Genomic DNA, 27371 nt, shown 5'->3' on the forward strand with positions numbered 1-27371 from the left:
CGCGCGCGCGGGCGGGCCCCGCGCATGCGCAGCGCGCGCCGGCCGGCGGCGCGTGTGTTGTGGTGCGGCGGCGGCAAGATGGCGGCGCCCGGGGGCTCGGCGGGCGCCGCGGCGCTGAGGGCGCTGGTCCAGCAGTTCACCGCCATCACCGGTGGGTTCGGGGCGCGGGGCGCGCCGAGGCCGCGGGGCTTACGCGGGAGGGTCCCGCCCGGCCCCCCCCCCCCCGCCGGCGGGCTGGGGGCGGGAGGCGCGGGCCGAGGCGGAGCGGTTCCGGGCGCGCTGCCCCTGCCCCCGGAGCGCCTCCCGCGGGGCGCCGGCGGTGTCAGGGCCCGTCCGCGGGCGCGCCCCGGGGCCGCCCAGCGCGGCGGGCCTGCCTGGGCCCGGCCCGCTCCCTGCGCGGCGGAGAGCTCGCTTCCCTTTGAGCGGCGGCTCGGAGATTCCTCTCGGTTGTCCCGGTGGCGGGGGTGCGTGTCCTGCTCCCTCCCTGCCTCTTCCCTCCCTCCCGCCTGCGCTCCGCCCCGGGAGCCGCTTCCCGCTCCCGCGGGTGGCTCTGACGGCCGGGAGGGATCCGGGAGCTGAGCCCCGAGTCCGCCTTGGAAAAAGCAGAAATATCCTACAGCGCGGGCGACTTGAGTTCGCAATCGGGGAGGGCTGGTCGCTTTTCCGTGGAAGTTCGCGTCAGGTGACAGCTCCTGCTTCGGGTTGTGTACTTGGAGCTCTTGACCCACTTTGTGTTTAATCTGCTTCGCCGTAGTTACCCCTGGCTGATGGCTTTGCGTGTCAGATGCGGCAGGAGTGGTAAATAAGATGTGTCAACTAAACAGCCAGAGGGAAGTGAAACTGCTCTAATTCGGTTATCCAGACCAGCTCCGTTTCAGATTGTGTCCCTGTTCTTGGACACACTCAAATCCTCAACAGGATGCAAGCAGGGAAATTATTGATCTCTCAGCTATTCCTAAAGAATCTTTATAGAGTAAACAAAAAGAACAGCAATTATATTTTCAGTAGCATGTGCCTGTGTGTGACATATTTGCTAAAACCTGAATCAGAACAGGCAGAGCTGTGCTAGAGGCTTCCTCCTCCTGACACCTTTTATGTTTAGACACGTTTTATGCTCAACATAAGAGAACCCCTCTATGCTTTCAAAAAGAAATAGCTTGCTGGGCTTCAGCCATCCACTATTAAGTGGAGTTTTGAAATTCTGTTTTTACCTTTAACAGAATTTAAGATTGCATCTAGGAGTGTGTGGAGCATGTGACAGGTGCTCACACCTCAGTGCTTTGTGTTAGTAGCTTTTTCAACTCAAGAGTTGTAAGTGTATGTGCAGTCACTCCTGTCTGTGGGGAAAAGGCTGAGGGAATGTTCTGCAGCATCAGGGATGAGGAGAAATAGTCCTTGATGCTTTTCTTTGATCCTGATGGCAGAATTGTGTTTCTTTGATGCTCTCATCCAGGCAAGTACTGCTAAGAGAATGTAACTCCTGTGTGTCTTGCTGCCTTAAGTTTTAGCTTTCATGTTTTCCAGACTCTGTAGTGCATCCATGTGTAACTCTGAACTTCATATAAAGTGTTAGCAAGTTCTCCTCACAGCTCAGCCACACAAAACAAACCTTTTCCAGCCCCAGAACCAAGGACACCATTGCAGCTTCAGGCCCAAAAGTATGAACCAGTAGTGAATTGAGAGCAGACTGAGAGGATGGGACTTCATAACCTGCAGCTGTATTTGGACAATTAACCCCAATATGAAAATGGACCAAAACTTATAAAAGTGTGAAAACTCATGACCCAGGATCCATCTTTGGTGTAGCCTCGGCCAGGCTCTTGCACTGCCCAAGGTGTATCTTTTGAAGGCCTTTTAAAAAAATCCCTGCTTTATTCCTTTAACTCTGTCCAGCCTCTGTTCTAGGCAGCCTCTCAAGGATCAGTCTTCCCCAAGGAAATGATGGGATAGCTGTGAAATTTGCTTTGAAACTTAACAAATACTTAGAATTTTCTGTTTTCTAGCACGAGAACTGAAAGTTTTGATATGCTGGCACTTTTTTCCTCAGGAATGGTGAGGAATCAGTGAAGGCACTTGCTGTGTCAGTGTCTCTTTAAATAATAGCAGAGAGTTGAATTGTCATTTTTCTTCCAGTTCTTGCAGATTAGTGGCTTTGCATGACTCTGCAGTGAGGTGTAGAGTGGGGTGTATGTGTTCCAGGCTCACAGGTGTGGTTTTATTGCTACAGTTAACATTGAAAAGTGCTGAAAATGCAAAAAAAAATAGTTTGAGTGAAGAACCTGAACTTCTCGTTGGTTTTTTGGGATGTCACTAATTTCTTTTTTGCACTTTCTTCAGCTCAGTTAAGGTCTTAAAAATACAGCTGCCTGTCATCCCAATGTGCTTGTTGTGGCAGGTTGGGTGTTTGGGAAACCAGTTCCCTCAGTCAGTTTGGCTTTCTCCGTGGTTTGATGTGCAGGTTATTTAAGACTGATTGATCTCCACAGTTTCAAAGTGTATTCTGTGCTCAAACCAGAGCTTCTTGAGTCTTTCCGAGAAAATCTGAGAAACATCTGAATATGTTTTGCCCAGACTGATGTTTGTGAGCCTGGTTTGGGGCAAAGTGTTGTTGCCATTTTGGTGACTTGCTGTGAAGTTAGTAAGAATTACTGCAGATCCCAAAGCTGCTCCCAGACTGGTTCAGCTGCATTTTACCACTCTTCCTCTCTACCAGCCTTTCTAAAGGAAAATAAGCTCTTTGGCACTCTACCACTTATGGAGAAGGTGCTGTAAAGAATTGAGTTGCAGGAGAGCTTCTTCTCCTGAGGGAGCTTCTGCTGATGGAATGGTTTTTGAGGAGAAGTTGGGACATAGAGGCTCATCCTCTGAGGAAAGATTTACAGGTGATGTTAGGAACTGTTGCTTCATCGTGAGCACCAACATCAAAACTGGGATTAGTTGCACTTTAGGTGTTCAAAGCCAGTCTGGACAGGGCCTGAAGCAGCCTGGAGTAGTGGAAGGTGTCCCTGCCCATGGCAGGGTGTAGGACTGGATTAGCTTTAAGCTCACTTCCAACCCAAACTGTTCCATGATTCTGTGATTTGAATAAATGTTAGTCATTATACAAAGAACTCTGTAGAAAAATACTACTTTCTCCCTCTTGGCTGCTTTTTTTTTTTTCCTTCTTATAGAAACTGAGCTTCTGCTGGTTTGATTTTGCCTTTCAGCAGAATCAGTAAATCAGAGTGTCTTTTCTTCCCTCTCTAAATGTCTGTTACAAGTGGATAAAAATTTTAGCAGCTGATTTAATAGTCTTCCTGTTAAAATGTTAAGTCAGGTTTTCATTTTTCTTTGTGTATGCCTGCTGATGTTGGAAAATCCATACAATCATGGAATGGTTTGGCTTGGAAGGGACCTTAAAACTCATCTTGTTCTACCTGCTGTGATGGTCAGGGACATCTTCCACTGTCCCAGGGTGCTCCAAGTCTGCCCTTGGACACTTCCAGGGACAGGGCAGCCACAGCTGCTCTGGGCACCCTGTGCCAGGGCCTCCCCACCATCACAAGGAAGGATTTCTCTCCAGTATCCCATCTAACCCTGCCCTCTATCAGTGTTCAGCCATTCCCCCTTGCCTGGCCCTCCATCTCTTGTCCCCAGTCCCTCTCCAGCTCTCCTGGAGCCTCTTTAGGCACTGGAAGGGGCTCTGAGGTCTCCCTGGAGCCTTCTCTTCTCCATGTGAACACTCCCAGCTCTCCCAGCCTGGCTCCAGCCCTCACAGCACTTTCGTGGTCTCTTCTGGACTCATTCCAACAGGTCCATGTACCAGGAAAATGTCTGACCTCTAGAAGAAAATCCAGATCATGCTAAAACCCCTCAGATGGTTTCCTCTAGGTTTTCAGTTGCTGACAGGAAGAAGCCTGGCAGTCCTGACTGCAAGCATTCCCTTCCCCCTGAGCTCTGTATGTTTGTCTCCTCTCACAGTTGTGCTTCAGGGATAAATGGCAGCTGATGAACTGTTCCTCCTAATTATTAATGCTTTGAGAGAGAAAGCTGTTCTGGGCGCTTCCAGTCAAAACGCTGTGATTTCCCTTTGGCATTCCAGGTGCCAGTGAAAGCGTGGGGAAGCACATGCTTGAAGCATGCAACAACAACCTGGAGATGGCTGTCACCATGTTCCTGGACGGAGGAGGGATAGCAGAGGAGCCCAGCACCAGCTCGGCGGCGGTGTCTGCTGCCCGCCCGCACCCCGAGTACGTACCCTGAGCACGGCCGTGCCAGCCAGCCTGTGCCACTGATGGACAAAGCACAGCAAGCCAGGCAGCTGTCACTTCTCACCACAGCATTACACACTGCTTTGATCTTGGTCAGTTGATTGCTGCAGCGTTGTTCTGGCTGTTCTGGTTTGTGAGTCTCTTGCACTTCAAAAGTTTTCTGTAGCTTTCACCTACTGGTTTATGCAAACAAAGCTCAAGTCGTTAAAGTAGGGATCCACTAATAAGAGAGTCTTATTTTTAAATGCTTCAGCAATCTTGCTTTACACTGATTTGGCAGTTAGAGAATTCTCTTGGTTTGGTTCTTATAAATGAAACCACTTTACTCCCATTTAATAAATTCATAGAATTTAAGGTTGGAAAAGACCTCTAAGATCATCAAGTCCAGCCATCAACCCAACACCACCACCACGTTCACCACTAACCCATGTCCCCAAGTGCCACATGCATATGTTTATTGAACACCTCCAGGAATTGTGACTCCACCACTGCCCTGGGCAGTCTGTGCCAGTGCTTTACAACCCTTTCTGTGAAGAAATTTGCCATAATATCTGACATAAACCTTCCCTAGCACAACTTGAGGCCATTTTGTCTTACCCTGTCTCTCCTTACCTGGGAGAAGAATCTGACTTGTGAGGGTTTTGTTGTGGTGGTTTAACCAGTTTGGCACTGGAAAGGCCAAGGCCTGTACACCAGTATGCAGAGGAATCAGCAACTTCAGCACCTTCATCAGTCTCTTACACATCAGATGCCTGCAAAGGGAGGAGACTTTCCACTTAAGCATGGCAGAGAGTCTCAGTGCTGCCTCTTAATGTGACTGCTTGAGATAAAGGGAATATCTTGAGTGGTATAAATCACATTCATTAAATATGGTAAATTAAATGTAAGCCAGGCTTTTGTCGTTATGAAAATCTTCCACTCCAGGAAAAAGACAGCCCACTTAGAGAGGAAAATCCTTGCCCCTCATACTTCAGAAGCACATGTATAAATTTAAATTTAAATAATTATTTAATGCTAACCTTTATAGCTGATGTGAGGGGCCTTCCTACTTGACCCTTTAACAAAATTAAAATAGGTATATAGGTTAGTATTCTTATTTCTAGACAACTTCTGGCACATCAGTGACTTCAGATTTTTCTTGGAGTACTTTCTTTTTTATACTCAACACCCTCTAGGTGCTGATCAGCTCAGTGTTCCTCCTAGGAGAGAGAACAGTAAAAGTGCAAATGGAGAGTAACTAGGTGCACAAAGCAATCAAAGATGTGGAGGGTAAGAGCAAGGTCAGTGCATCCTGCTGACATCCTGAGTTACCTTTTGAATCCTGCATGGTGAACAGCTGCCAAGTGCACACTTCACACCTTGGAAGTCTGGGGGAAGAGGGAGTTCACAGACAGGATTTAGCAATGGATGAATCCTTCTGCACGTAGATCCGTGGGCCAGGTGACCACCCTGTTGTCACAGAGATGCTTGTGATTTCCTCTCTTCTCCTAATTGTAGTTTTGGATTATCTGTAAGTGTCTGCAAGTATAACTGACTGAGCTGTTGACATGTGAGGGAGCCGAGTTATGTAAGCCAAGAACTGCTTCAGAAATGGCGGGAAATGGCCATATTGATCTTGTTTTCCTTCCTCTGGAAAAGAGAGGGTGTGACTTTCAGGTGGAAGCAAAGCGTCTTCTGACAGACAAAAACTGGTAATAAGGAAGAAAATATGTTTTTCTGTGTAGTAGCAAGGAAAGAGGATGGCAAATGGATTTTTTAACATCTTTTGGTAAGGTTTTAAAAAATTCCAAGTTCTAACAAAGTTATTCAAGAACAAAAGAAGTGTTTAAATATAGATTAACAAACCCTGGGATCAAGTCACTCAGGGGTTTGTGTAATGTTTTATCAAAGGTCATCCGTGCCATCTCTCAGTGCACAGGGTACCAGGTCCAGCAGCAGTGCCGTGAGTGGGAACAGATGCTCCCTTGAGATCCCATTTAATCCCAAACCTCTTCATTCTGTGCATTGGTACAGCAGCATCTTTAACTGGTTCATGTTGCAGGTATACTTGGAGTATAATGAGATGTGGTTTGTACAGTATTTGGAATATTATCTTCTCTCTGATATTTTCTTTTTTGTTTCTTCTCCTTTGATAGGGATGAAGTACGAGCTCCAATTCCTCAAAAGCAGGAAATCTTAGTAGAGCCTGAGCCCTTGTTTGGAGGTAGGCTTGTGTTTTGTCTTGTTATTTTGATTCTGTTTTCTTTACCTTGAGGTGAGCTAAGTGACAAAAGAAAATCAAAACTTGTTGAATATGAAGAAATAACACCATTGGTATTGAAAACCTCACACACAAGGGATGCTTTATTCCCAGAGGTGCTAATTTGCTAAATCTTGTGTCATGAGACATTGTGAGGTGGCAGCCAATTAACTTAATTAAGCATGCATCTGGGGGCCCAGAACTGTGGGATACTGCTGTAGAAATGTTTGATGTGCTGCGATGGAAGATGGAGCCTTGGCTGACAAGTAAAAATGAAGAGGACAAATGCCTGTCTCGAGATGACAGATCAGAGAGAAGGGCTGAACTCTGTGATTGCTCATACCCTTCTCCATTTCTCATGCAGGAATTTCATTTGCTCTTTAAGCTGTGCTGTGCAGCTACCTTTCTTGTCTCTGTCCTTCTCATGTGGACCAGGTCATTTCTGGGCTGGCCTTTGCCATGTCAGATGGATTGAGAGCTTTGCCCTTTTCGCCAAGGAAGGCTGTGCAAGTGCTTGTCACTGCAGTGGCTGCATTTCCCACCCATGGGAAATGCTCTTTTCTATCATTTAGTTCCTGTGTTAGAAAGGAGAAGGAGGCCAAGCGTCAGGTTTACTCTGGAACTGATTTTTTCTTGACTCTTTTTCAACATCAGAGAGGTGTTTAGGTGGGATGCACAAGCTGAGGGAGCAAACAGTGCCAGGCAATACAGGTGCACACCACTTCCCTTTTTGCTGTACTTGCACTGATAACAATATTAGTTTTTCTAGTTTTAGTCCTTATAGCAATTTTTTTTCCTGTCTGTTTTGGGAGCTGGAAAATTTTGACTCCTTTAATATGCTTCAGACCCTAGTCCCATCAAAAAACTCAGACTATGAATCACTGAAATGGACTAACTTAACTTCTACATACTGGTGTGAGATACATAAAGTACCAGCAATTTGAAATACACACTTAATTTGCATTTGGGGCAAAAAGGTAATGACATACAAAGTATTTGCTTTCATTTAAGTGTTTCTGCACTTCTGTTAGCTTTATTGATATAATTTCATGACATTCCCCTTGTTGCTGAAAAGCCACCTTGTCAGCAGCAGTGAAACTGGACTTCGAAGGTCTCAACCATAAGATGCAGTGACATGAAAACAAGGGCACACTGTGTTCATCTAATCCTTGCACTTCCCATCCTACCTGGATTTTGAAAGTGGGGAGTTTAGTAGCAGAGAAGGCCAGTTCTGCAGCAGGAAATGTGCATCCAGAGGAGGATGCCCTGCTGATGCCTCTCTGAAGATAGAGGAGCTCTCTGAACTTTTTCCTGTGGCCCAACAGCATTTTTGACAAAGATCTATTGACTCCTGTGGGTTATTAGGATTCAGATCTGCTAATTCTAATGCTTGGTGTTCTTATACCTACCTGTTACACACTGATCTCAGTCACACTGTCACTGACCATCCACTGACCTGGGTCAGTGATTTCCTCCTGGCACTGTCTGATCCACCAGTGCCACTTGTGTTTCTGGCACAGAGCAGCCTGCCAGAGTAGCTGAGCCTGAAGAGATAATTGGTCTCAGCTCTAGACTTACAGCAGGGGAGGTGTCAGTTTCTGTTTTTAAGGGTCATACTGGGGTGGTTGTTTTTTCCAGCTGAAGAGGTGACCCTGTGTATTTGTGCTCTGCTGGATACATGGATCCCATCATTCAGTATAAAGGATCCTCCTGGATTGCTGAGAGCCTCCTTACCTGTGCTGCCTGGCTCGAGCTGAGCCTGGCAGGGACATGCTGCTTTTGCTGAAGTGGTCCTTCAGTTGCTGTTCCAACTGAGTTTAAGTTGTTCTGAGGTTGGCTTGTGCCTAAGCACTCAGGGTGAAGGAGATCTTACTCCCTGGAGTTGAGAGGTGTTATTCCCAGCACATCCCTTGTTCAGGCTTGCTTTCTTTTTCCATGATAGGCTGTATCATCACATTTCCACTGGGTATAGGTTGTATTTGTCTTACTTCAATTTGTTTATTATGTCTTGTAGCAATTGGGCTTTGAAAGTTCTGTCTTTCAGTTGATAGGAAAGGAGATAAGTAGCTGGAATAATCTTGGCAGGCAGTTCTGTCTTCCTTCCAAGTGCAGTGCTTGTGCTGTACCTTAGGACTTCAGTGGGACTTGAGGGTGCTATTTCTGATACCTTCCTGGGCTCTCTGTCCAGCTGCAGCTAATCAGTTCTGAAGGTTTCCTTGCAAACAGTAATGCTGGATCTACTGGAAGAGTGTGGCTGTTCAGTCCAGCCAAGAAGCTGGGACAGGATCAGGATAAGAGTTTAGAAAAGAGTAGAAATGCATTGTAGAAAAAACAAATGTGCTTCTTCATTAAAAAAAAAATGCTCGTGGAGTTTAATCTTTTGAAGTTTTTCATCCCCTTGAAGGCCTTGGTTAAAATCTTGACTGGAATTGTGACAAGGTGATGCTGTGACAGCAGTGCCACTTCATGCTGAAGGGTCTTGGCGAGCCTATCAGAAGGGGCTTTAAGCCTCTCTGTATTGTTGATACGTGTTTTGTTTCTGGGCTAAGGTTTGCTGGAGGGAGGACATATTAGGACATGGAATTTACAAATTACCTTCTGCCTGTTTCCATCCATCTCCAGCCTTTCCCAATGACCTCTACTCCCACATAATCCCTGCTTGGGGTTCCTATTCCATTTTCCTACACATGTGATGGAAAGTACTAATATGCATTTATTTTGATAATATACTTTTCAAGTAATTCTTTGATTTTTTTTTTTTAAGCTCCTAAAAGACGCAGACCTGCTCGCTCAATATTCGATGGCTTTCGGGATTTTCAGACAGAAACCAGTAAGTGTCTACAGATCAGTACGCCTGATATTTTATTTTATTACTTTTAATGCAAATAAGATGGAGAAATCTTTCCTGTTGTAGGCTAGGACAGCTTTCAGTTGTTGAAACATTTTTAAATTGCCAATTGTGTAGCAGGGTACATTATTAGAAGTCAATGATTGTCACAGTATATTCTGTCTGCTTTGGTGTTGCTAACTCTCAAAACACCCCTTTTTCTGCTCTAGAGGGAACTGAAAAGGGGGAAGAATCCTAACACCCAAGTAGAAATTAAATTCATCCACTAGATATTTTTCTTGGCTAGGCAGTGGGCATTCTGGCACTTGAATTACACTGGAGTAGCCCTGAGGCTTCTTCCTTGGGCATGAGGTTCTCGTGGCTTTAATTGCTGTTTGCCCTTGGCTGTTCATGCTCAGAATCTCCAGATGCCAAAGCACTGGCTGTTATTTCATCCAGGGAGTGTCACAGAATGTGATTCTGTGACAGCACACCACCAGGTGCTTCACATCTGAGTTTCAGCTGTCGTGCTGATGTTGCTGGAGTGTTCCTGAGGTGTAACCACAGAATCAGTAAAGTTGGAAAAGTCTTCTGAGACCGAGTCCAGCTGTTTTCCCAGCACTGCCAAGGCCACCACTGCCCCATGTCCCCAGGTGCCACATCCACGTGTCTGTTAAATCCCTGCAGGGATGGTGATTCCACTACTCCTTTGGGAAGCTGTGCCAGGGCTGGACAACCCTTTCCATGAAGAAATTGTCACTAATATCCAATCTCAGCCTCCCCTGAGGCTGTTTCCTAATCCTGTCACTGGTGACTGGGGCCCATGGACCATGTTCCCACACAGTTAGGGGTTGGCTGCCAAACTGAAAATAGGTGTTGATAGTTACTTTCTTTCCCTTTTTCCAGTAATGATGAACACAACAAGTATTGAAATCACTGGCAGCTTTAGAAGTGAAAATGCTCCATGTACAGAATCAATACCCTTACATTTTTTCTCACCATCTTCCAGCCTGGACTATCAGAGGGTGTTCAGCCCATAGCAGGAGGGGGTGCAACTGGCTGATCTTTAGGGTTTATGGTGAAACTTTATCATGCTTTTTGGCAGAACTTGACAGGTGGACATCACTGTCTGGCTGTTTCTGGAAAAGCTGCCCTGGCCATGAAATTCCAGATTATCTCCTGGCTCCTAGGGCTGCTCCACAGCGATGCTTTATTCCCTGTGTGTCTGCTCAAGCATGGTTTTTATGCTTTGGCCCATTGACACCTCCTTCCACACTGGAAAATTTTTGACTATGGGATAGTTATTGCCCATTTCAGCTGACCTGGTTCCATAAAATATATCATGTATCTGCTGCGATTTACTTTTATTGTCCAGGGTCCTGTCTGAGTAGGAAATGTATTCTGTATTATTTCAGATGAAATCGATCCTCTTTAAAAGAAACATCCAAAGAGATTTCTCCACATAAACTAAATCTGTTTGTTTCTTTCTTTTCTGTGGGATTGCCCCACAGCCAGCTAATGGAAATACTAAATAGAAATAGTCCTTTTAAAAGTTGCATTGCTACACTCTAGCTCAGTTTCCCATTTAAAAGCATCACTGGGGACAAGTCATGACTTTTTTTGGCTCCTTTGTTTTCAAATATTGGTATGTGACCCCTCAGGTTTATTAAGGTGTTGTTTAAAAGTGAAAGCACACGAGAAAGCTGAGACAGGGAGGTTCTGTCCTTAGACACCAGCTAATCTTGTTCAGTGGGGTCTAACCCTGGGACTCTGTAAGAGGTGTCCTGGGATTTGCACTCACTAGCTGCCCTAGCCCTGTTCTCCCCAAACCTCCTGGGAGCTCAAGAGAGTTTCACCCCAGAAGCTCTGTGATTGAGCATTTAGGCAGTAATAAATGCCCCTCATGAGTATGTGTAGTCTAATTCCACTCCCTTTCCTCTTGGGGCTGTGCAGTCCGGCAGGAGCAGGAGCTCCGGAACGGAGGGGCGGTGGACAAGAAGCTGACGACGCTGGCAGATCTCTTCAGACCTCCCATTGACCTGATGCACAAAGGCAGCTTTGAAACGGTGAGGGCTCACGTTTGGCTGCAGATCCTTGCAGAGGGGAGGGTGTCAGGATGGATCCATGGCTGCACAATCAGGAAGTTGCAAAAGACTGGGCAGTGATAAATATTTGATGGGCTGCCTATGGGAATGTTGGTGACGTATTGAAGGACTTCACTGATGATGGTGTCACCTGGAATGGGCCCATAAGGATCATCGAGTCCAGCTCCTCACCATGCAGACCACGTTGTTTTATATTTCAATATCAGTGTGGCAAATCACATGTGGTGAAAGATTTCAGTGAGCAAGGGAGGCGGTCGGAATGGGAAAATTGCCTCCCTTGAACTGTCTCCATAGAGGATACAGAAAAAGCTGGAGTAAGATTGCTTTGCACAGGTGAGGGAGGACTTTGCAAGGGGCAGTGTGGTTTGCAGCACAGCCCTGCTGAGAAGCTCAGGTGGAGTTAACATGGCTGAGTGGCTTCTGATACCTGAGTGAGTAGAAGTATTTGAATGCAACTTTGCCATCAAGCCACAACTTCATCGTCAGTGTAGCTGTTGTTCTATAAAATCACAGTGATTGTCTTTTACTTCTGGTGGTGCTAGGGAAAGTATCCCAGAGATACAGGACACTGCCAGCTTTAAACAATCTCAGGTGTCACCTTTCCTGACTGTGTAGGCATGTGTGGATCTATTCCTAAATTGTTATGATGAGGATCAATGACTTAACTAATGATTAGAGAACACGCAGATTGGTATATATTTTTAATCTTTGAGTCCATAATTTCCAGATATTCTTCAGAAATTCCAGTTACTACTGAACTTTCTCCTGGTCTTCTTTGAATAGATGAGATTGATGATGGAGATGATCATTATTTTTACTGCATGAGAATGCAATGTAATGATTAAATGGTGCAATACAGATGTTGGAGAACCCACTGCACAAGCCTGCACAACTGACTGACTGAACAAAAATATTACTTACCTTGTTTTCACATGTGCTTTAACTGCTGTGCACAAGTACAAGAGCACTGCTGGAGAACTTTTGTTGAAACACTGTGACTTTAATGGAGTCTCCAGCTCTCATCCCATTACCCTCATCTCTCTTTTTATGCTTCCCAAATCACCAGGGATCAGTTGCCTTGTCACTAATTCCTCTGTTCTGAGGGTGCCCTCCACAATCTCCTTAACAGAATTCCAACTGTGAGAGGATGCTGGCAGAGAGCAGCAGTGTCCACCTTGGGAAGGAATTTGGTGCAGTGGAAGCAGAGGAGCAGCCTGAAGCAGGGTTTACTTTAAAAGACGTGTGTCAGGTCTTGCAGCTGAGGGTGCTTGCTGGGCCTGGGGTTCAGAGCTGTTGGTGAAACCTGCAAATGTGTGGTTAAAGGCACCAGTAAGGGGAATTCACATGGCAACAACCAGTGCTGCTGCAGGAGCAGTCAGCAAGTGCCCTCTGAGCTCTGCTGTGGAGTTTGAGATAGGGGCTTGTCTCACCTTGGGTCTTGCTGGAAACTTGAAGACTTCAGCAGTGTTGATTGTGGCATCTGTCACAGTCAGAAGTGTCAGAGAGTGAAATAACTGATTGATGGATTTGTTTGTCCTAAAGTTTCTGCATTCTTATTCAGTCCTGAAAGGTAATTTGAAAAAGAGGGTGGGCTGGGGTTGGGGAAGGGGTTTGTATGTGCTCACATTGCCCTGTTCTGTGCAGTACCTGCACTCTAAAGACCTGTACTCTTTCTGGTGTTGGCACTTACCTTGCTGTGTTCTTGTACAGTTCTCTATGCCATGGGATACCCTTCATTTCACACTGATCCTCCTCAACTTCATTGCAATATAACTCTTCACACCTTCTCACTGTGTTGACCATTTCCCTTTGCATTTTACCTTTTCTGACTGCAAACTGCTCTACTGCTTCAGCCTGGGACACTGTAGGGCCTCAGTGACCACAGTCTCCCAAAATTCATCTCTAGCAAGCTGCTGTTGGCTTCTCCCTTCTCTGTATGCTGAGATAAATGGATATAAACCATATAATAAACCAGAGATGCTCATCACATTCCAGAGTATCAAAGACTAAATCCTATCATTGTGATGCTCTTGTAGTTAAGCTTTGATCTAAGTGGGGTTTTCTTTCCAGGGCTGGTGTTTGGTGTGTTCCAGCCTCTGGAGGGGTGTGCAGGAAAACTGACAAGGTTGAGTCATGCACATTTATCGGAGAACCATTTAGGATTTAGGGCTTTGTTGGCAGGAGTGGTGACATCTGGCATTATGTATCTTTGTTGCTCATCAGCTGTTGCTGCTCTTTGGGTGCTTTAAGGTTGGTTTTTGATAGTAAGTACATGTAATTATCTTTAGTTTTCCCCAAGAAACCTCACTTTTCTTGAGTAACAAGGAAGCTTTATACCAGTAAGGCTCAAAAAATTGCTGTTTCATTTTAACTTAGTAATACTAGCTTTAGGAATAGGTGTGGTTAACTCCATGGCAGAAACATTTTCAAGTGTTGAATGACATTATTTGGGTTTTTTTTTTTACCTGCTATATATAAAAAAGCATTGTGCTCCACATGCAGAACAGCTTATGATCACTGTACTTGTAAAGTTCAGTGTGTGACTGACTAAACTAGAGTTCTCCCATTAATGTGGAATCTGTTAGGAATGAATCACTCAAGTAAAATAAATAAATTGCACACCAAACGTGTCTGTTAGAGAAGAGTGTGGTTTTGTTCTCATCTCAGTCTGCTTTCAAGAATTGCAGGCGTTCTCTCTATATGCCTGTGATGTGAGAGATGATTGAATTTGAGGGGGACACACCAATTTGACTTAGCTTGCACTTCTTCTTGTGGACAGAGATGGTTCTCGTGTGTGCAGTTCTGTGCTTAACACTCAGCAGGGTTTCAGTGAAGTGACTGAATGTCACATTGCAGAGTTTCAAGTCTTTCTGTGTGATTTCTTTTTCCCATTTAACAATAACCTTTCTTAGCCACTCCTTGCTTTACAGCTGAGACTGAGGGTTTTTTTGTTTCTACTTAAAAAGCAGCAATCATTTGGGAGCTGATCTGGTCACTGTATTCAAATGGAGAAGGTGCTTCTGGCCTGATTTGGGTCAGCACAGCTGCAGATACAGCTGTGGCTCAGGAGTGGCTGGGTGCTGAAAGGATCTATGCCCTGCCCCAGGTAGGAAGGAGAAGTGTGGCCCAAATAGGAAATTCCTTGTTTGATAATGTCCTGCTCTGACTCTCTGTCAGCTGTTATCTTCCCCACTGAGTCACAAAAATGTCCAGAGAATCACAAGGTGCTGGCTCCACTTCCTTCTTCTCTCTGCTGCCTTGAAAGGATTGCTTTTCAATAAAACTGAGCCAGCAGGAACCACCCCAACATTTCTAAACCATACATGTTCAGAGAAGTCAAATGAGGGGAAAACTTATTTTTAGTAGTGCAAGATCCAGAGTTACACAGGGAGATCCAGCACTGAGCATAAACCAAGACTTGTCTCACAGATTGTCTCACCAGGTTGCTGGTTTGCTGCCCTAAGTTGTAATGGTGAAATACATGACTGGGCAGGAAGGGTAAAGGCACACTTAGGACAGATGGGATTGGTTTGGGTTGGTTTTTGCATCTGGGCTCCACTGGCTCTGCTCTCAAAGAGTGGCTGTGCTGTACTGCCCTGTCTGTGGGCTCTGTGAGTGCCTGCCACTGGCCTTTATACCTCAAAGGAGGAGGGGAATGGGGGGGAGACTTGGTGTTGGAAACAGAGGACCTAAATCCATCAGATCCCAGCTTTTGGGATACACAAGCCAGCTCTTGAGCCTTCCCTTGTTGCCTTGTCACTTACCAAAATGACCCTAATATAATATAATCTCCAAATCCACAGTGTTTCTTCTCACACTGTTGTCCTTCCATCCCCTCAGAAGAACCCCTTGAGCTGTATAAGAGATAGTAGCAGTTTAACTGTGTCCTTTTAAATGTTAAATCCAAAGCTTGTTTTTAGAAGGAAAAGTAGTTTCAAAAGCTCTGCCTGTTCTGCAGGTGAAAACTCAGTTTTGCAGATTTTCTTTGTGGAATTTCCTGCTTGCATCCTTCCAAGGCTCTCAGCTGGACAGAGGAGAGGTAGAGCCAGAGGTTTTCATTAATATTAAAAGATATACAGAGTGAGGGTAGAAGAATGAGATGCACTTTCCAGCTTTCTAATTACGTTTTTTTGGGCGTGTTCTTTTAACAGATTACCTGAGAACACAGGACTAAGGCAATCAATTGACTTAAATAACATAAAGATTTTTGTTCCCTTTAAACTTGGGCAGTGCCTCTAGGCCTCATCTCATACTGGTTTCTTAGAACTACTTCTTAAAATGCAGTTAGCTCAAAACAAGTCTTTTAAATAAAAGCATGACAATTATATTTAAGACCCTTGCCAATTAGGTGTCACCTTCCCCACTTTTCTCACCTGGTGACCTGGATGCTGGCAGTGTAAATTTAGTGGTAAGTAGTGAGTGTGAGGCCCCTTGTGGGAATAGGACTATTCCATGCTTCTACCTTCATTTTTTTCCTTTGAGTAATACAAAAGCTGCCTCTGCAGGGCACTTGGCCACACAGACTGACTTTGTAGGCTGAGATTCTTGCCTTGGTGAAGCTGAGTGTGTGGGGTTCACATGTCTGTCTGTCACACAGTGATAGGACAGGCAGACTGTTCCAAACTGCACTGGCTAAAAATCATTTCAAAAGTAAAAACTTCGGTTTGGGGAACAAAGTAGTGCCCAAACAGCAAAATCTTACATAACATCCTGATTCCCCAGAATTTTTTTATCCATTGAATTCCTTAACAGTAGATTACCAGCAGGATGGTGAGCATAATTTTTTTTTTTTTTTTTTCAAAGCAAAGAGAGTTCCTATGCCAGTTCCAGTCTTTCCAGGTGGTAAGAGCATTCCTGCTGTTGATATAGCCCTCTTTTTTTCAACAGGTATGACAGTTCAGCGATCAGAATTACATTCTTGATCAAACTCCTACCATTAACTTGCAACCAAGCAATCAGACAATGCCAGCTTTGTGACTCAAACCAGTAAGATTTCTTCCTGCGCCTTCCTGTCTCCCTCCCCACTTGCAGTCTGGATAAGCAGCATCAAAAAAGGATGCCTAATTGGGCAGTTGGACAGTCACAGAGTAACTCAAAACTTGGAGAGAAAAAGAAAACACACAGAGAAGGGGTCCTGTTGAATCAATGCAAGTCCTCTGTCCATTATGCAACCTACTTAACTAGATGGTCCAAGGGTTTATCTTTAGACTGAGCAGGTCTTTGTTGTCAGATCAGTGGGACTGACTACACTTTTCCCTGAATAAATACTTTATTCAGCATTGCCATGTGTGTCCCCCCTCTGAGTTGCTTTTCCCACCCTGTGCTTGGCTTGTTGAAATCCAGCAGCTCTGTTCATCGATGTGATTCTGTAATTCAACCAGGCTCATTTAAAGCAGATCCTTCAGCCCTGCCTTCTGTTTTGTGGGTGCCTTTTCACTAGCTCTGTCCATCTTCCTCACTGTGAAGGGGTTTGGTGGAAGTCTGGCCGTGGTAGAAGCCATCTCTGATCATTGCTGGCATCGGAGCTGTCTGGCCCTTCAGCCTGATCTAACCAAGCTTTTCCTTCTGCTTCCAGGCCAAGGAGTGTGGTCAGATGCAGAACAAGTGGCTCATGATAAACATTCAGAACGTGCAAGATTTTGCCTGCCAGTGCCTCAACCGTGACGTGTGGAGCAATGAGGCTGTGAAGAACATCATCCGAGACCACTTCATTTTTTGGCAGGTGAGAAATTGCCTGGGGAAGGATGTGTGGGTAACTTGGTGCCTTGGTAAATGGGACAGTGGGGAAAAAATTGATTTGGAAAAGATGGAATTCTCCTGGTGAACCTGCAGAAAAGGTGTGTTTCATGGAGTGTATGTAGCTTATGGATGGAGATGGAATTCATGGATATGCATTTGAAGGCATAAACTGCCTTTTACTTGTGCAATCAAGATGTTACCACATAGTTTCTAATACATGGAGAGCTAGAGGCTTAATTCCAGCTTTTCAGAGTTACTGACAACTGTGTGTACCATTTGCAGTTTATACTGTAGAAGAGAGAGAAACTCTGTGCATTTTCAAGGTACAGTTTGTTTGTGTTCCCTCTCCAGCCACTAATCTGCCCAATTTTGTAGGTGTACCATGACAGCGAGGAAGGACAGCGGTACATACAGTTTTATAAATTAGCAGACTTCCCTTATGTCTCCATCCTGGATCCCAGGACAGGTAAGACAAGTGGCAGCTGGTTTGCCTGGAGTTATCCCATGGGAAGCACTGACAGCTGTCGTCTGGAATACCTTCCACTGCAGTTTGTGTTACATTTGGCTGAAGAATCTCTTCAAGACCTGAAGGACTGACTCAGCATGTTCCCAGAGGAACTAAGGGAATTAAACACCCAAAACTTGCAGAAATTTTGTGTATTTGAAGCTTAGCTAGTATTTTGCTTAGAAAGTGAAAATAGTTCCATCTGGTGGAAAAACTCTGAATTCTTTTTTTTAAGTCTTTCAAAAGCTTCTTGAAATCATGTGATGAATAACTACAATATTTGTAATTGCTACATGAATCTGCTTTCTGCTCCTCCCACAGAGCTTTGTGAGGCTCAGCAATGACTTTAAATTGCTTCTTAATTTTGAAATGCCATTTTGGCTTTGAGTTTATGTTTAGTTTTGCTTGTTTTTTTTACCTGAACAATCAAACTTCTCCCTCTCCCTCCATCTCTTTCAAAGTTGTTGCTTTTTCTTTTGTATCCAGCAGCTTCTTTTATCATCATATAATGCAGCTTCCTGATTATATAATGTTGGTCTGGTCTCCTGTTTCTAAGGACTGAAGTGATAGTGCCTGTGATCAGAGCTGAGACCTCTGTGTAGCTGACTTAAACCACCCAAAAATACATACATTTTTTAATATTGCAGCTGAAGCTAGAATACTCTCCTTAGCACTTTCCTTCTGGGAACAAATGCTGTTTGCCAAGGGTTAGAATCAATTTGGCAAGAATGGAGAAATGCTTCTTCATAAACTCAGTGGTTTGGTTTCAAGTCCAAATTCACCATTTTGTGAATGAAAAGAAAATAATGGAAATAAACTGTGTCTGTATCCATGTCTGTCCATTTTCAAGGGGGTGGAAGGAGGAAGCTCCATTATTATCAGGTGGTAGCCTGTGGGAAGCTGCAGTATTAATAATACTACTAATATATAGTTCTCAAACAGGGACTCCTGCAGCAGTGAGTTGATGTGTTTGACCACTAAGCCGCAGCGTTTTGCTGAAATTTTGTTTGATGCCACCTTTTGTTCCCTAGGCCAGAAGCTCGTGGAGTGGCACCAGTTAGATGTGACTTCTTTCTTGGACCAAGTGACCGGGTTCCTGAGCGAGCACGGCCAGCTGGACGGCCACTCCAGCAGCCCTCCCCAGAAATGCTCCCGCTCAGTAAGTGTGAGGCTCCTTGGGAGACAGCCTGAAGGAGCATTCTGACCTGTGCTTGTCCAGCTCTCCTGATTTCCCAGACAGACTCAAGGAGTTAGTGCAGGGCCATGCAGAAACACAGCGTGCCAGGGAATGCCTTCTCCCAGGGTCACTGTTTGTGCTTTTGGCACTTGGTTTGGATTTAGTAGCCAGAGTGTGAAAGGAATATTGATTACTCCATGCAGAACTCCAAGGAGAAGCCATTAATTAATTACAGCATGCCTAGCTTTCCCTGCTGTGCATTCCTGACAGGCTTAGTGGCTTCCCTTCTGGAAGACTGATGTCCTTTTGGTTTTCAGTAGATGTTTGAAGGCAGTTGTGATGTACGTGTTGTCTGCATCCCACAGGAGAGTCTCATCGATGCCAGTGAGGACAGCCAGCTGGAAGCTGCCATCAGAGCCTCGCTCCAGGAGACACATTTTGATTCCTCACAGGCCAAGCAGGAGAGCCGGTCGGATGAGGAGTCGGAGTCGGAGCTTTTTTCTGGAAGCGAAGAGTTTATTTCTGTTTGTGGATCTGAGGAGGAGGAGGAGTCAGAGATTCCAGCCAAGCTGAGAAAGTCTCCACACAAGGACTTGGGGTATAAAAAAGAGGAGAGCCGGAGGCCTCAGCCTGAGCCCTCTGCAAGGACTGAGCCTGGGACAACATCAAACCACAGAGTGCTGCCCTGCATTGATGCGGGGGCACTGGAGGAGTCACCTGACAAGCCTGAAAGTACCTTCCGGGGCCTGGACGCGAATGGTAAGTGCCCGTTTTTTATTGCTTTTGTTGTGGCTTTTTGCCTGAAGCTGTTCATAGGCTGCCAAGCCTGGTTTCATCCCTTCTTTTAAAAATCCCTTCTGATTTCCTCCCTCCTTGCCAGCAGACGTGTGAGTGATTCACCAGCAGCACCACTTGGGCACAGCAGTGCCCCGGCCTGCAGAGCCCTCTGGGTTCCCTGACTGGGGTCTCACCCAGGAGTAAAGTCCACTCTGGTGTAACACAGGTGCAGTGTGCTCTGGGCACACTGCCTGGGGTCAGTCACTGCTGCTTTGGAAGAGTCTTGAGCCTGATGTTTGCATTTTGAGCATTGTGGTAGAAATTTATCTCCACGGGCTGGAACTTGTGTTTGTCTGCAGTTGCTCACCCTGCTGTGCTGTCCCACCTAAAATCTACACAGGAGCTCAGCTGCCCTGGTGTTAACTCGTGATAATTTCATTTGTGTAGGACCAAAGGCACAGCTGATGCTGAGGTATCCAGATGGAAAGAGGGAACAAGTTTCACTGCCTGAGCAAGCTAAACTTCTGGTGAGTGGACTTAATAGGAATCCTTGTCTGAGTAGAGGAAAGATGAAACTGGGGAATTTCTGTGCCTGGGGTGACACCGTTGAAATCTGATCTAGTGGGAGAGGTGTATCCAGGGGTTGCTTGCACTGTGTTCCATGTCATTCCTCTGGTAACTACTGGCTCTGTGTGTCTCCACTGCAGCTTGGGTTTTGTGTACACTCCAGTGTCTTCCTCAATCCCCACACTGCTCATTTCCATTATAAAATGACTCTCAATGGCTTTTGCATTAATCGTTAATTACCATAAAATGCTGTCAGCTTTCTCATTTCTGGGGCTTTGTTTCTAAAAGTAGTTGGTTCCCATGGTAAAATCAGAGGCAAAACTCCTTATTCTCCATCTCTCCCATCATACTTCCATCCTCCCTTCTGGACATGGACGTTGGAGCAGACTTTGGAGGAAGCTCTCCCAAAACAAATGTATTACAGAATGTGGTGGTTTTGCATGGGAAGTAGAATTTTGGTCGATTACTGTGCCTCAGGTGTGTGTCTCAACTGTGCTTTGGGCTCCTTACCTTGGAGAAATCCATGCGAATGACATTTCCATCAAAATTTTCCAGGTGTTTACCTGGGAGCAGAGTGTAAAGAGGTTACTGTGCTCATGTTTGCCATGAGTTTTCAGGAGACAGTGGCCAGTTAAGCTCATTTACATGTAATCAATCTAACAGCTGGAGTCATAGGGAAGGCAAAAGCACACCTTATCAGAAGGATTTTGTGTAGATTTGGGAGAAAAGTGTCCTATCTTACAAAAACTGGGGCTATTGCCTAGCCAGCAGCTCTAGGAATGTACAGTATCCTTAGCTCATGTTCTCATCCTTGACTCTCCTGCTTGAAAATAAAAGGAAAAAAAGGCTTGACTGCCTTTTGAATGCAGCTTGTTAAGTAAATTTACATGTATTATTAAATATGTAGCACTTTTGAGTACTTAAGCAATTCATTTAGGCAGTACAAAAGTGTAATATTGAAATAAATCCTGACTTTTGGTTTGGCTCCTTTTATGGACTGTGGGAGTTAAAGGAAATTTATCTCAGCGTATGATTTCCCTTCTGCTCTACAGTCAGCAGAGAAATTTAGCTGTGTCAAGGTTTGTGGGTAAAGACATCTTTTGGTTGCAGAGCTGAACAAGCAGCCTTTGTGCTCATCTTATGTGATCTGGAGCCTTTCAGTCAGATCCCGATTGAGTCTCAGGTGTTTCTTTGTGAGCATCATTTCCATACTGATTTTTTTCAGGCTTTAGTTGCTTCCATTTTAAAGCTGGCTAGAACTAGCAAAAGAAATTGCTTAAGGAGACAGTTGCACTTCAGGAGTTTTAACTGTCAATACTCCCCAACACTGGTTTTAAAAATGTTTTATTTTTAATCATTGTGTTGTTATTGACGAAGCACTGGCTTCCTTACACACATTATTTCCAAGAGGTGCTTATGCTTCCAATATTACTATGATGCCCTTTCTTCCCCTCAAGCAAAAAAAAAAAAGGAAAAAAAAATTTAAAAGGCAACACTTTTTAAAGGAAAACAGGATTTTTTCCCATTCTGACTTCTGTGACACTGGTTTGCCTTCCTTTCTCCCCAGGCTCTTGTGAAACACGTCCAGTCGAAAGGATACCCCAACGAGCGCTTTGAACTGCTCACCAACTTCCCCCGGAGGAAACTCTCCCACCTGGACTATGAGATCACGTTACAGGAGGCAGGCCTGTGTCCTCAAGAGACTGTCTTTGTGCAGGAAAGGAATTAGCACTGTGGCCTGAGTTCTCCCAGCCTTCCTCCCTCTCCTCTTTGCCCAGGACAAGAATCGTTAAATATGCAGTTAAGGGTCGTGGCATTGCAGTGCTGGAATCAGGCAGCTGACTGGCCCTTCCTTCTCCCTCCTCCTCTCTCTCCCTCCCTTCTCCCTCTCTAGTGACCAAATGAGAGTGCTCAGAGTTTTATTTTCTTCCTCAGCTGCAGAGAGCATTGGGAAGATCATCTTTCCTCTGCTTTCCTGGAATAAAGTAAAACAGTGATCTGTGTATCCAGCATGCTGGAGCTTGGAGTGGCCATAATACACAAACCCTTCTCGCTGCTATTCTTAAATCTGTTTTGTTTAATTTATTTTTGAAAGAGTGTGTGATGAGGCACAGAGGCATCTCTCTGTAAGGAGAGGGCATAACCTTCAGGACAGTCTTTCCTTTGTTTGGATTCCCTACACAAAAGGTCTCCATTAACCTTCCAGCCTTCTCTTATCCAGCACTCTGGTTTTGGAAAGGAGTTGGGTTAAGCCGTGGTAAAATGCTCTGCTCCACCTAATTCAAAGGCTTCTAGATTGCCTGCCTGTTTTCCTCCTGCTTTAAATTGCCAGTGGACATAGTAAAGAAGCCAGCCAACCCCCCAGAAATCCATATGGGATTGACTGCTTGGCGCAGAGGGAAAGCTGTGAGTCCAGTGCTGGAGCAGAACCAGCTCCTTGGTGGGGGTGGGTGGGTTATCCATGTTCCCTTCCCAGCATCCTCAAAGTGTTTCCTTACTTGCTCTCAGGATTTTGCAAATAACAAAGGTACTGTAAAGGTTTTGGATTCTCTGAAAACACCTGCCACAGAGACCTGATAGTCAGTTGGCTTTTTTCCTTGGCACAGTGGTTGGTTTTTCTAGGAGTGAGTGGCTTTACAGGGGTTTTACAGCACTGACAGCATTGAGCATCAATTAATGCTTCATAAAACACTTCCCAGCCTGGTGCCTTGAAATCCCTGGGATGATTTTTGTTCCATTTCTGTGTTCATCTACTGTCACTTAACTCTAAATTTGGAGGGCTGCTTGGAAAACTGCTCCTTGGTGCAGGCTTTCCTTTCAGCTCTGGAAGCTGGCACCACAAGTCAGTGCCCTGGTTTTCCTCCAGTGTCTTCTCTAGATGTGGAGCTCTTGGTCAGTTGGTGTTCCATAGGGACAGGAGTTAACTGGCACAGCCCTCAGCATGGTGTGGTGGATTTGTGTATTCACAACTAAAAACTCAGTTTGACATGGTCTTCAATCACTGAGGAGAAAGGCACATGGGACCTGGCATAACTGCTGACTTTTTCTGCCTCTCTCTGATGATTTTCTTTGTTAAAGACTTTAATAGTCAGAAATTTTACATATTCCAGTTTTTCAAGATATTTTGCCTTTGATTTCATACTAGCATCTGTACTTTGGAACCTCTAAATGCAAGAATTCACAGAAAATGTCTGGCATTCCCCATGAAAACATCAGCTCACAGCTGTCTCCTGCTTCTAATTGAGGTTTGACGTGTAATCATGCAATTGTAGATGTTGATTTCCCTTTCTGCTGCAGGATGTAGCATCAGGAAAGCAGAATCTCATCTCAGTTTCCTGATCAGTGGTTGATGGGATACCAGATTTCATCCTTGGTTTGTAAAGACCCCCAGGTGTGGAGGCTGCTCCCAGCTTGGGGAAGTGAGGGGGAGTCTTGTGTTTGGCCTGTGGAGGAGCAGTGGCACCTCTAGACTGAAGGATGCTTTAGTTCCTGGATATCCAGATCCCTAATTCACATTTCCATGTAGACCTAAAGCTTCCTGAAGCAGCTCCAGTTGTCTGGTTGGAATGTGGTTTATTGGCACCTTCTCTCCCCTGGCCCTCCCAGGCCTGCTCCTGTGTGTGGGGCTGGGCTGAACGCTGGTGAGACCAGGAATTGCTCAAACAGGGGAGAGAAGATAGGGAAGTTGAACATTTATACTGAGAATGGCATTTTCTTGTGGTTTCTAGGAGTTTGTTCTGTTCCAGGAAACTGTGATCCTGGGTGGGATTTTTTGTATCTGTCTCACAGTGTGTTTTTTTTCTATCACCTTTCTTTTGCTTTGCTTTGAGAACAAGAAACAGAGAAAAAAAAATTTTGAGGAATACATATCCCTGCATGTGGCTCTTCTCTTTGTTCATTCCACCCTCTCTCCTTCCCAACCCAAACAAACCCAGTGCCACACATCAGCTGTGCTGTGGGGGCTGAAAGCTGATGAGAAACTGCACCAAGCAGGATACAAGCTCTTCAGCTCTTCATCCCTTTGGAGGAGTGTGTTTTGCTGGCCTGAGGAATGTGGTGAAAGCACAAATCAAGTCCTGCCTGGGACAGGACAGCTCCTGGCAGTGAAGGTGATGGGTTGGGCAATGTTTAAAGAGCCTTTAAACAGTCACTTATAGATGTGAAATCTGAAGCTCAAATTGCGTTCGCTGGAAAAAATGTGTTAAATTTGGTTGGGAAATACGATGTTGAGCTTTGAAGGACAAAGGAAACCAATCCTTCAAAAGCTGTGGTTTGTGGCTTCCTGTGAGTGTCACTGGGTCAGGATTTGCCTGTGGTGCTGCAGGAGCTGGTGGTGTTGAAGGAGCAGCAGTGCATGCGGGCAGTCCAGGTTTTTCTGAGTGGAGAGCTGTCAGGGCTGTTGTGTTTGAAGCTGGAGCTCCTTGCTGCTGGTGGAGATGTTCCCTTTGCCTGTGCTCTTCATCTAACATGGCTTTGTTTTGGGATGTAATGTCCAGTAGTCCCAGTCACATCCAGGATCCTGGAACAGAAGGGGAAACAAGCTCTGGCTTTCCCTGCCAGATGCAGCTGACACATTTACTTCCCACTTCAGAGGAGTACAGAAGGATTTTGTCTTTCTGATGCTGCATGCTCTTAAGTCAAGCTGACAGCATTCCCCATTGACCTAAAAAAGGGCAGGTAGAGGCTGGGCCAAACATTTCTGGCCGTGCTTGTGTTACTTTCTTCAGGCTTTGAACCAAGGTCTGTGATTTTTATGATTTCTGACATTGATGGACTGCAGTGCATTGCTTTTCCTGGTAAATCAGTTCAGTTAACACCATTGATCTTAGAGGAATGTCCAGGATTTGCAGGTAGCCTTGTAAAATACTGCTGCCTGTAAAAAGCATCCAGGTGTACCATTAGTCCTAAGTAGATTTAACAGGAATTTTCCATCAGCTCTTCCCAGAGCTCCCTGACCTTCTCCTCACTGTTAGGGGGAAGTGACACCTCTCCTTTGTCCAGCTTGTGTTTCACAGGATCCATGTCCTTCAGAGCTGATTTGTACACTCAGCTTGCCCTGGCACTGATGCTGTGGTTTGTACCTTTGCAGAGTCTGGGTTTGGTGCAGGTTTTACTAACTCAGCCTCTCTCTGCTGAAGGGTCTCAAATTCCTGTCAGAGCACCGAGCTTCTTCACTGGGACTCGAGCAACAAGGGCTAAATTAAAACCAGTTTTCTTTTGGGGGAAGGGCAGCATTTTGGGCTGTTTGTCAGGTAGCAAACACTGCAGAGATGCTTGAAACATGGTGGTTTTTTGGTAAACCACATAAAAATGAAATATTAACATAGGGTTCTGTATAGGAATGTCTGTGTGAGGGGGAAGATCTGTATCATTTCAGGGCCTCATCACTTCATTTTTATTCCTTTTTAGTTTGTACTAAATGTCACTGTTTTCTTCTGGTTTAATCTCTGTTCAGTGAAGTTGGTAAGACAGGCAGTCTGGTGTTCCAAGAGGAGAAGGGGTGGCAGAGATGTGCTTTAGGTGGGTGAGGGGCAAAGTCGCTGTCCTTAAGGACCGGCTGTGCCTTGTCTGGCTGTTCCCATAGGCTCAAATCCAGCCTCTGCTCTCCCTCACCCTTTCTATTTATTTATTTTCACAAGTGATTTTCTCTTAAGTGGAACAGCTCCTGTTTCAAAGACAGAACAAACTGATGCTGAGCCCTGTACTGGCTGCGTTGTTGGAAGTACCCACAGGCCTGTGTGGATTTGGAGCTGGTGAGGTCAATGGATGCCCTTTCTGTGCTGACTTTTTCCTGTCTCCTCTTGTCCTTGGGATGCTCGGTGTCTGTGCAGTCCCAACAAACAGAGCCATATGTATATACACACACAGGGCTTCAGTCAGAGGCTGCTGCACCTGGCAGCAGTGCCTTGACCTGCCTCGGGTTATCCACTGTGCTCCAAGGGCACCTTGGGAGTGAGCACAGAAATTGGGGATTTGGTCAGTGACAGATCACTGGGAGTGTCTGCAGTGCAGAGAAAAGTCACTTTGTAACTGTGAAATGGTGCCCAGATTGAAGGTGTAGAACTGAAACTGTGTGGAGCAGGGGATGAGGTGCTATTTTTATAGACCAGATTTATATGAAGAACATCTGGGTAAAACTCAACTCAGAGACACCAGACTCTAGGACAGATTATTTTTAAAAAATGAGGCTGTTTCCTGGAACTGGGGAACATCCAGTTTCTAAGGAACAGCTTTTCACAATGGTCAGTTTATTCAATAATAGCAACTTCACATGGGAGGAGGGAGAGGATTAATTTGGAAGTTTTCAGCTCACTGTGCTGGGAGGGACCAAACTCAAGGAAACCTCTGATCTATATACACAACTGCTGCATTTTTTATAAATATATGTAAATGTCCTATTGTAATATTTGATCCTGGAAATAAAACAAACTGTTTTCAGTAGCTTTCTTCAGCTCTTGGTTTTTTTGGGGTTGGGGTTTATTTGTTGCTTTAGTTCTAATGGAAGTCTGTCCCTGTGTTATTTGTGGAGTTCCTGAGTTTTTCCTTAAGGATACTGGGCTAGAAGGATAAGGAGCTGTAGATGACAGCACTTCCCAAGAAAACTTCAGGCTGTTGTAGAGAATAGAAAATCTTGAAGTGAGACAAACTTACAGGACCTTGACAGGAAAAATACCCATATGAAAGCTAATAAAAAGAGGCAGGGCTAGGATTTTCCATCCTTCTCAATGAAAGAGCAGAGGAAATGGAGCTTTCTATTCTGACCTGTCAGTGTCCTCCTGGTAAGCTGGTGGCAAGGCAGAGCCTCTGACTTGTGCAGTTGAGTTTGGGCTCCTTGGGACATTCCTGTCATGGCCTGGCATGAAATGCCAAGGAGCAGGGGCCCTTCTGGATCAGGACTTGGCAGGTGCAGTGAAGAAAGAGAAATTAAGAAACCAGGTTTGGGTCATCCTCGTGTTGCTGACTGTAGGTAAGTCTCCACTGTGGAGCTCAGCCCCTGCCACGGTCTTGAAGCTGGAAAACCCTGAACTCTTCACACAGCCTAGGAAAATATTTCCAGTTCCAACTGAGTCGGGAATCTTTTTACATCAGTCTGCAGGTCAAGGAACTACAGGGATACCTCAAACTCAAAATACCTCTTGGGTTTCATTTACTTATTTTTCCTTTCCATAAACTTGCAACTTTTCA

At 45.2% G+C, this 27371-nt stretch overlaps 1 protein-coding gene across 2 annotated transcripts; it reads left to right on the forward strand.

Annotated features, from left to right (window-relative positions):
• Window positions 1-73: 73 nt before the first annotated feature.
• Window positions 74-26627, forward strand: UBXN7 (UBX domain protein 7). Of its 2 annotated transcripts, none has more exons than XM_053952218.1 (11): window positions 74-151; window positions 4082-4229; window positions 6386-6453; window positions 9254-9319; window positions 11270-11382; window positions 16997-17143; window positions 17536-17626; window positions 18697-18824; window positions 19208-19601; window positions 20067-20146; window positions 21754-26627. In XM_053952218.1, the coding sequence occupies exons 1-11, from the start codon at window positions 79-81 to the stop codon at window positions 21913-21915; spliced, it is 1470 nt and encodes a 489-aa protein (XP_053808193.1). In that variant the 5' UTR covers window positions 74-78; the 3' UTR covers window positions 21916-26627. The 2 variants fall into 2 exon arrangements, with proteins under 2 accessions (XP_053808193.1, XP_053808194.1); XM_053952219.1 differs by lacking the exon at window positions 74-151 and adding an exon at window positions 654-682.
• The last annotated feature ends 744 nt before the right edge of the window (window positions 26628-27371 follow it).

This window comes from Vidua chalybeata, chromosome 10, assembly GCF_026979565.1.
Source record: "Vidua chalybeata isolate OUT-0048 chromosome 10, bVidCha1 merged haplotype, whole genome shotgun sequence".
NCBI classification, from domain to species: Eukaryota; Metazoa; Chordata; class Aves; order Passeriformes; family Viduidae; genus Vidua; species Vidua chalybeata.